At 47.4% G+C, this 9,260-nt stretch overlaps 1 protein-coding gene and 1 long non-coding RNA gene across 2 annotated transcripts; one reads left to right on the top strand and one right to left on the bottom strand.

Moving 5' to 3' along the window:
• Positions 1 to 1,666: 1,666 nt before the first annotated feature.
• LOC116864694 lies at positions 1,667 to 6,329 on the bottom strand. Its single transcript, XR_004382069.1, has 2 exons — positions 6,254 to 6,329; positions 1,667 to 2,327 (listed from the first exon to the last, which is right to left on the bottom strand). It is a non-coding gene; the product is annotated as an uncharacterized LOC116864694 (long non-coding RNA).
• A 550-nt stretch (positions 6,330 to 6,879) lies between these two features.
• On the top strand, positions 6,880 to 7,938 carry RAP2B (RAP2B, member of RAS oncogene family). The gene has a single exon (XM_032852545.1). It carries the CDS (start codon positions 6,993 to 6,995, stop codon positions 7,542 to 7,544), a length of 552 nt encoding a protein of 183 aa, XP_032708436.1. The 5' UTR covers positions 6,880 to 6,992; the 3' UTR covers positions 7,545 to 7,938.
• The last annotated feature ends 1,322 nt before the right edge of the window (positions 7,939 to 9,260 follow it).

Raw genomic sequence — 9,260 nt, forward strand, 5'->3', positions numbered from 1 at the left:
TCCTCCCTGGCTTGCCCACATCTTAGAATGAAACCACCTTAGGCTCAAGCTGTAATTCTTGAAACGTAAAAGTTATATGAAGTTGGCCTAATTTAACTTGTAGCTTTATCACTAATAAAAGTGTACCTGAATTAAACAGAATAAAAATAGACTGCTTCATATTTGGGAAGTTACATGGCACAGTCCCAAAGCATCCTAATGGCTACTTGTTGCTTACAGAGTAGAAATAATGCTTGGAGAGTCAAAGATAATCTTGCTTGTCCAACCAACCTTTTCCCAGCATTTTATTTTACATTTAATGAAGGATCTTCTCAAAACCATAGGCTTCCCAAGGATAACAAAACCATTCTGTTTTTACAAAATTGTTCAGCTCACCCAGAGGAAATACAGTGGTGTCTGTGAATGTTATTTCTATCTTCCAGCCACCAAATATTAACTGCCTGGGTCACCCTATAGAAAACGTGTTATTCAAGATAGGAAATGTTACTACATATGAGGCTCTATGAGAAAGTAGATTTATCAGACATGTAATTTTCAGAAATTTCCATTCCATTATTACAATGAATATACAATTTTAAATGTTGCTTATGCCTGGTATTCTATTCAAATCCAACACGGAGAACGATTGAGAGAAAATTTCAGCCTTTAAACCATGTTAGCAAAAGTTTTTTTTTTTTTTTCCTCTCTCCTGATAAAGAATTTGTGAACTTGAGAATAATTCAGTTCCAAATACGGTAGGACACACAGAAGGAGTGAGGGGCAGATTTCTTGTAAGGCCCAGGGAAAACTTAGGGCAAAAGAGTTGGAAGCCTGCGTGCGCAGTGACAAAGAAAGCACAAATGTGTTAATGATGCTGAAGTCACTGAGAGGCTCTGAATGGTGCTGACACATCAAAGGGCACTGTTTTCCACAGAGAGGAAGATCATTTCTGGAGAGAGACAAAACCAGTGGGGAGAATGCAGCTGAAGCCCTTGATTCACTGGTCAATTGAGCAGACAGGCTGCTGTGTTCTGCGGCCCAGAGGTCATGAACCTGAACATGCTACATCTCACCTTCTGGACAAACAAGCAGACTACCCCAAACCAGGCTGTCCTCAGGGCCTACGTGAAGAAAACAACTTCCTGGGCAACTTGAACATACGAGGGACAAATACTCCCATCAAAACCCATTACGTAAAAGAGGAAAATTCTTTGATAAGTACTTAAGATATTTGTCTTATTTGACTTTTAATTTCTTGGCTGTAGACTATGTGAAGCTGGAAGTTAAAACAGCCACGAGAAAACTAGAACTGCTTTCTACATTTTATATAATTCTATATTAAAAGGCATAAAATAGAAAGCTATAAAATAAATATACAAATAAAAGACAAAAGAGAAAACTATAAAATAAGTTAGGGAGTTTAGGGGGGGTCATTTGGTATTTTCACTTTATTCTTTCTGCTTTTTTTATACATTAATTCCTTACAGTAAACATATACTACTTATCTAATGAAAATAATAAAACTTTTTCTTATTGTTAGAGAACCCCCTACACAAGTACAACATTTTCTAGACCAATATTCCACTACTCAAAATGACTCATTTTCTGAGGTTAAGTACTCAAGGTTTTATTTTAATTTAGCGTGCAACAGAAAGAAACACTCAAGAGACCACATAGGTAAGACAGAGACAGTTTTATTGAGTTCATTTAATTTCCCATGAGTAATGAAACTATTCATCACATAAGTCAGTGGTTTGTGTGTATTTTCACGAAGGTTGGCATATGGGAGATACAGAGTTAAGTTTATAATTATTTATTTGTATGTGTTGATACAAAGCCCTCAGGAATTTTTTAAAATTTTATTTTTTCAGTGTTCCAAGATAGCTCTCAGGAATTTTAACAGAATCTGACCGGAAGATTTATCAAGACCCTTCCAAAAAAAAAAAATTGAACTGGCATCTTCACAGAATTGGCATCTTCACAGATTCATGGAAACCAAATTTAGCAGCTTAGCAACTTCACGCTGCAAACCACACAGTCACTGTTAAAAACAGTTTCATTCTACTCTGATTCCCAAGACCACACCTGCCCTCCCAACCTTCAGCAGGTGTCTTGCCATTTCTGTTTACGGAGAGAAGGTTGCTTGTAGTTTGAACTTTCTCAGCATCTCACTCTCTCAGCTCCAGTTCAGTTCTCTTGGCTTTTCTTGACTGTTGGAGAGAAAGGATGTGTCTTTGGCAATCCCACTTGAGTCCTCAGACTCCTCCTCCGTCCTCTCCTCAGAAACTTCCATTCAGTGGACATCCTATTGCTTGGATTTCAATCTCTCCGTCTTTACTGATGCCCTCCTTTCAAATGAAAAGCAAAGTGAAATGGGACCATAAAAAATGAAACCTTAAAAGTGCTCCAGGAAAACACTAGTTAAAATATCTACCCAGAGGAGGCATCAACTAAAACTACAAACATGATGAAATAAACCTCTACTTTCTACAAACATAGAGGACAGGTACCATCTAACTGTTCGAAGACCCAACCTCAGTGTCACAGAAGATCAGCAGTCCCACTGTGTGAGCAAAGGCCAAGGGATGGTACACTCGTTTATGCAACATACATTGTCAATGGTTAAGCAGTCTTTACCTGGTAACTTTTACATTAGATTGTTTTCTAGAAATGCCTTTTCATGTTATGTGCAAAATTAAGTCGTCTTTAGAGAAAGGGTTTATCCAATGGATAGTTGGGTACCTTTCTCCAAGACTGCACTGATTCTGTGCTTTCACCCAAATAAGGGTAGACTCTGCTGATCTTAAAAGTCATTTTTATGACTCAGGGAGACTGAAACATTAGTATACATTTTTCTAAGGATCCAGGAAGTGTTATGTCTCACCAAGGATTAATATAATCTTCTACTACAAGCGGAACTTGGAAAAGGAATAAAATGTGATTCATATATTCATCAGTAAATACTGATGGAGGGCCTCCCATGTAGGCACTGTACTAAGTGTTATGAGGGACAAGAGTGGCTCCAAAGATAAGCCAGATAAGGACTCTACCCTCAAGGCATTCACACGGTGCTGGGTGACAAGACACAGATGTGTAAATAATTATGGTAAAGGCTAGATAATGATTCATGCCATAAGTGAGGCAAAGACATCTAACAGATTTCATAGCAGGAAGTGACCAACCTTAAAAATTTCTGCATCATTTCCTTACTTCATTTTGAAGCCCAAAGCCCTGGTGCAAATCTTTCTGTGGGAGACTACCTGAATGTAATAAAAATCACTACTGAAGAATCCCTAATAGAAAGCATTCACAAGATGGCATCTTTCTGGTACTCATGCCAAGATTCAATAATACCCATCCACATGACTACCTGAAGTCCTGACGGTGGAATCTTCTAGATGGGGCTGTCGGGCTACCTGGGGCAGGGTAGTAATTGCTATGCATTTATGGGGTACTGCAGCTTTAAAAGCATGTTTCCATCCATTATCTGTTAATTATTATCCCCGAGGACAGGCTGGCACCATGTAAAGTGCAGCTGGGACACCAGGGTTCTAATTCTGCTCAGTTCTCTCTGATACAAAATGAGGGGTTTGGTCACTAGATTCTCTCCAAGGTTCTTCATGTAGCTAGGTGGGTAGGGCAAATTTTATTATCACCATTTTATAGACCAGGAAACTAAAGTTAGGAGAGCTCAAGGAACCTGTAGTTAATAACTGATATCCAGCTCTTGAGATTAGACACCAGACCTGTAAAAGACAAAGCATTTTCTACTATGTCATACTGAGAACCCCTCTTAGTAAGAGGACAAAGAGAGGACCACATAGCAGTAATCTAAGTATTTAAGTTATAAATCAAGAGAATGAACTGTTAACAAAATATCGATCTATCTTCCCACCCTGACAAATACCTCTTTACAAGAACCTGGACGGCCAGGTGAGAATCATGAATTCTGGGACTCTTCCAAGTAGGAGGCTGGAAAGGGGCAGTGAAGGGGAGCTGATGCTACTGAGTCCTCTTCCCCCACCTAGTAGGGCCCAAAGTGCCTGGGAGGGCGCACCTCAGCCCACAAGTCCAAGCACTGCCCACACTCCAACAAAAAGCCATTCCTGGACACAAGACTAAGTTCACAGGCCCATCCAAGTCCTGGAGGAGGGTCTGTTACTCTCTGGGCGAGGATTCCAGAATTCTGACTCCCTGGAGCATGGTCTAGAAGAGGGTTCAGGTTCCTTGACTGCATGGGAGGGGGCATTATCAAAAGGAGAACCACAGAGCAGAGGTCCCTTGGGTTTAAGAGACAGTCTGATCACACTACCTGAAGACCAAACCTAAGAAAGAGGAAAATCCGGGAGCTTTCTTGCGAGAAGGTAGTATGGCTTAGTAGTCACGAACCAGGTTCGGCAGCGAAACTCCTGGGCTGGGATCCGACGTTGGCCACTCACTGACTGTGAAATGGCAAGCAAGTTAACCAACATCCCAGGACCTCAGTTTCTTTATCTTTAAAATACATGTAATAAGTATTATGTGGAGTACATGAAACATGTAAAACGCTTGGCAGGCATTAAATGCTTGTAAGTAAATGTTGCGGGGGTTTTCTTCAGCTGCATTAGGTGAATGCGCCTCTGAGAGGCTTTTCTGGAGAATTATATAAGCCTAGTTATATCCAGGCTCTCTGATAGTCAAGGTTAAACCGTTCTCTCCACTAAATAGTGGGGTCAGGGGCAGGGATGGGCACCAACCACCCCACCCCGCCCATGTCCCGCCCGGTCGGATGACGGGGGACTTCGACCGGCAGATTCTGAGCTACAGCCAGGAGCTCGGGAAAGGTCAATTCGCAAACGTGGCCGTGAGTCACGGCGGGACTAAGGAACTGAAATCAAACGTTAGCACACAGCCTGGTTCGTCTGTGTGATGCGCGAGGGGAGTGGGAAGTAGCATCGGATAAAAAAGGCAAGACTCGGAGCCCGGGTTGACGCAGCTCAGTCCCCTCCTACCCACTTCACTTTAGCGCTCACGCAAACTTCGCTGAGTCTTCTGACAGGTCTTGACATCTCTCCTCCGCGAGGAGGGAGGGAGACTCAGGGCAAGTCGAGACTTCTCCCTCGCACCTCCCGTGAGTGCGAGCCCAACCAAATTTGCAGACAGCACGCCCAAAACGAAGAGACGTTTAATAAGGGCAAGCCTGGGCATTCCCCCACCCCTCCGGGTGACACGAACTCAAAGTGGCCCATCTCCACACCCTAGTTCCCCCACTTCCCTCCCTGCAAAAACAACTTGGAAATTTACTGCTGCTGGCGGACCGAGAACTGTAACTAGACCTTTCTGCTCCCGTTAAGGTACAGTCGTGACTGGGCACTTGGAAGTCAGACTCTCTCGAAAACACCAACAAAGAACTATATTTAGCTCTGAGCTCTCCGCCTAAATTCCTCTTATTTTTTCACTCTGAGCTTCAAAACGACTAGGTTGGGGAAGTGGGAGGAAGGGGGCGGGGGGAGCAGCGGAGAAAGAACAGCTGTGCCTCCGCCTCTCAACTCAATCTCTATAAATAACCAATCATGAGCCGAGGCTACTTTTTAGCCAATGAAGCAACCCAAACTGGTAAAACCTCGGCGGTAGCCAATGAAACAACAGTTAGGGGTGTGAGATTTGCGCCCCGGAACCAATGAGCCCCGAGTCTGGGAGAGGTAATTTGAGCTGGAGTGTGGGTGTGTGGTGCAAAAGCTTCCTATTTCTAAGCCCGAAAACCTGTTCTGCCCACTGAGCATGCCCTGACTAGCTGCGGGCGCCGCCACGACTTTTGGATCGGGTTGTAGTCCGACCGCCGGGTTTCCGCCCCAGCCGAGTAGGGACGTGGGTGGGACCCTCCAAGTCTCAGCCCCAGAGAGCGCCGGTCAAGAGAGGCTACCCCTTCCCCTGTCGGGACAAGATTTCAGCCCTGAGTTCCTGTTTTCTTTGTCGAGGAGCTGAACTGCAGGCAGAGTGGCCGCAGAAGGCCGAGTAGTGTCTCCGAGGCGAAGGGTTTAGAAAAAGCTGCTCCGTGGATGGGCAAAGATGCTCCACCCGCTGCTCTCGCACTCAAATGCCCTTTGGGTCTCCGACCCGGAGACGACGCACACTCGCTGGGGCCTCGGAGAGTGGAGTCCACAAGCTTTTGATAACGGGAGTCGGCAAGAACACAACCTAACCCATTACCGGAGCGGCCCTCCGCGCCCACACGCTGCTTGCAGAGCCACCGCCCTATGCACGAACCCATCCTCCCACACCTTCATCCTCTCACCTGAGCTTTTCCAGCACCCCTCAAACACCTACACACCCCCATACCTTTCTCAAACAGATCCTGGACTGGAGCCTCTCGCAATCCGCTCCACCAGACTCAAACTGTTAGCCCCACCCTCGGGCCCGCCCCCCCACCCCGCCTGGTCCCCCGGAAAACCAGGAGCGGAGGATCGGGAGGGCGCGGCCGTCGGCGCACTGGGCATGCTCGCCGGGGTGGGGAGGGCCGGACTACGCGCGGCGAGTAGGAAGCCCTCGCCCCGCGGAGGCTGCGGGAGAGAGGGCGATGGGCCGCGGCGGTGGGCGCACGCTCTACGGGGACTCATGCCACGCGCGTCCCTGTCCGGCGCGCAATTAGCAGCCACCTCCGCAGCCCACCGCCACCACCCCTTCGCCCTCCCGGGCGGCCGCACCGAAGAGCTGCAACCGTCGCCTCGCACAGGCTGCCGGCATTGTCCTCCCGGTCCGCCGCCAAGCCTGCCGCTGCCGCCGCGGACAGCTGCGGGGCCCCGGACCCGCGCCCCAGGGACGCGCCGCCGCCTTCACGGTCCCGGCCCCCGGCTCCCGGTCCCTGGCCCCCCGTTTGGTGATTTCTGAGCCCTGCGCTCCCTAGCCGCTCTCTCCTAGGTTTTTCCTGCAAGGCTGAGGAAGAGGAGAAGTCGCCCAGCCGCCAAACCCAGGCTTCCTCCGGCGCGCAGCCCCGACGGGGCCGCGGCAGGCGCGGCGAGAGCGCCGACGGAGCCATGAGAGAGTACAAAGTGGTGGTGCTGGGCTCGGGCGGCGTGGGCAAGTCCGCGCTCACCGTGCAGTTCGTGACGGGCTCCTTCATCGAGAAGTACGACCCCACCATCGAGGACTTCTACCGCAAGGAGATTGAAGTGGACTCGTCGCCGTCGGTGCTGGAGATCCTGGACACGGCGGGCACCGAGCAGTTCGCGTCCATGCGGGACCTGTACATCAAGAACGGCCAGGGCTTCATCCTCGTCTATAGCCTCGTCAACCAGCAGAGCTTCCAGGACATCAAGCCCATGCGGGACCAGATCATCCGCGTGAAGCGGTACGAGCGTGTACCCATGATCCTGGTGGGTAACAAGGTGGACCTGGAGGGCGAGCGAGAGGTCTCGTACGGCGAGGGCAAGGCCCTGGCCGAGGAGTGGAGCTGCCCCTTCATGGAGACGTCGGCCAAAAACAAAGCCTCGGTGGACGAGCTGTTCGCAGAGATCGTGCGGCAGATGAACTACGCGGCGCAGCCCAACGGCGACGAGGGCTGCTGCTCGGCCTGCGTGATCCTCTGAGGCGCCCGCGGCTGCCGCGCGCCGGCCGCGCTCCGCGCACAAAAGCCAAACGCACCCGACTCTCTAAATGTGATTTCTCTTCTTGCTTTGAGATTGGAGACGACTTTGCATTGGCCGGGGTGTCTCGGGAGCCCGGCTGGCCTGTGCGGCCGGCGTCCCCTGCCTCCGCCCAGTGTCCGAAGGGGTGTCCCGTCCTCACCATCCGACACCCGGTGGAAATGTGGCTCTTGGAAGCATGTACGTTTCTCATTGATTTTGGTTGACGCATATTTCCCCGTTTAAATGCCGTTAGGGCGCTGTATTGGCAGCTTGACACCGGCAAACGAAAGTTTCAGCGTGGAAAAAAAAAAAAAATGGGGTGGGGAGGAAGAGTACGAGGAGGAGGTGGAAAGGGAGAGGGGATTTTTTTTTCCCCCCCAACAACCCTTTTCTAGTTGCAAGTTTTAAATACATGGAAGGAAGTCCGGGAGAACCAAATGAAGGAGCAGGAGGAAGGGAAAAAACTTTGGGTTTTTTCCTTGTTTTCCAGGAGTAGCTGGAAATTAAGATGGGGTTCCTTTTCTGCCAGCTTGGAAGGGCAACCCTGTGACTGATTGTGATTTTAAGGATGTCTATGCAAAGTTGGATTCTTGTTACAGTGTATCCAATCTGAAGTATGCACATCTGAACTGGGACTGTAAACACTGATGCCAATACAGTGTGGGGTGCCAGAAAGTGTCTGCTGATATTTGTGGGAAAAAAAAATCTATTTTGTTTACCTACTGTATCAAAGGGGAGTCTGGGGGAGAACGGTAGTATTTTTTTTTTAATCAGCTGTGAAAAAAAAATGTTACAGATCTGCACATTTTTGTGTGTACTATTGTGTGCCTGTGTGTGTGTGTGTGCGTGGTTTTTCTGTTTTTTTTTATTCTTTTTTTTTTTTTGAGTTTAGCTTTTTGTTGTTTTTGGTTGGCAGTGACAGGTTTTGATGACTAGCTCTTTAAAATACAGTACAAAGACTTCAAAAATGTGATTCAGGGCCCCCAGCACCCATGTGTCTGCAGAGTGCCTTCAAAACTCAGCTGTTCAGCCGGTGCCAACCTGTGAACTTCCCACCATATCCCAGAATCTGCTATTCCCCAAACCACTTCCTAGTTTCCTTTCTGTAATCTTCCTGAAGGAGCCAGGACAATAGGGCCTGTTGTTTGGTGAATTTCTTGATTATTTCCAGCCTTTAAAATGTAATTTCCATGTCTTGCAATGGGCTTCCCCCCACTTCTTTCTTTCTTTTTTATTTTGCTTCATTTTGTTCAAATGTTCAGGTATTTAGCTCCCCTTTTTATATTATTTTTTTTTTAAATTTTTGGTTATCTGTTCTAGGGTGTTCCTCCAGAAGCAAAGAGCAAAATTTTACTGTTGTGATGTACCAAGAGAATTCTAACTAACTGTAATTTTTAATTCCAGACACGCGTTTAATCATTGTCTCTTCATTTTAAGACTTTTAATACAAATGTCATTTTTAAAGAAACAAAGCCAAAACTATCGTTTGTGTTTCTGTGTTTCATATTCAGTGATTTAATACAGTATCATGGCTGAGGTGGATGGGGGCAGGTGCTTGATGCCCGCAACAGAAAAACCTCAGTGACAAGTTGGGTGATGTTACTTCCAACTCTTTAAATATGGAAAAAAAAAATCATAAAGGTCTAGGAAGCCCTGGGGGTATGGCCACTATCACTT

This window comes from Lontra canadensis, unplaced genomic scaffold (assembly GCF_010015895.1).
Source record: "Lontra canadensis isolate GAN:19392208 unplaced genomic scaffold, GSC_riverotter_1.0 scaffold6, whole genome shotgun sequence".
Taxonomy (NCBI): Eukaryota; Metazoa; Chordata; class Mammalia; order Carnivora; family Mustelidae; genus Lontra; species Lontra canadensis.

Excerpts from the sequence above, each read along its gene's own strand:
- RAP2B (XM_032852545.1), top strand. The coding sequence starts at position 6,993 with ATGAGAGAGTACAAAGTGGTGGTGCTGGGCTCGGGCGGCGTGGGCAAG.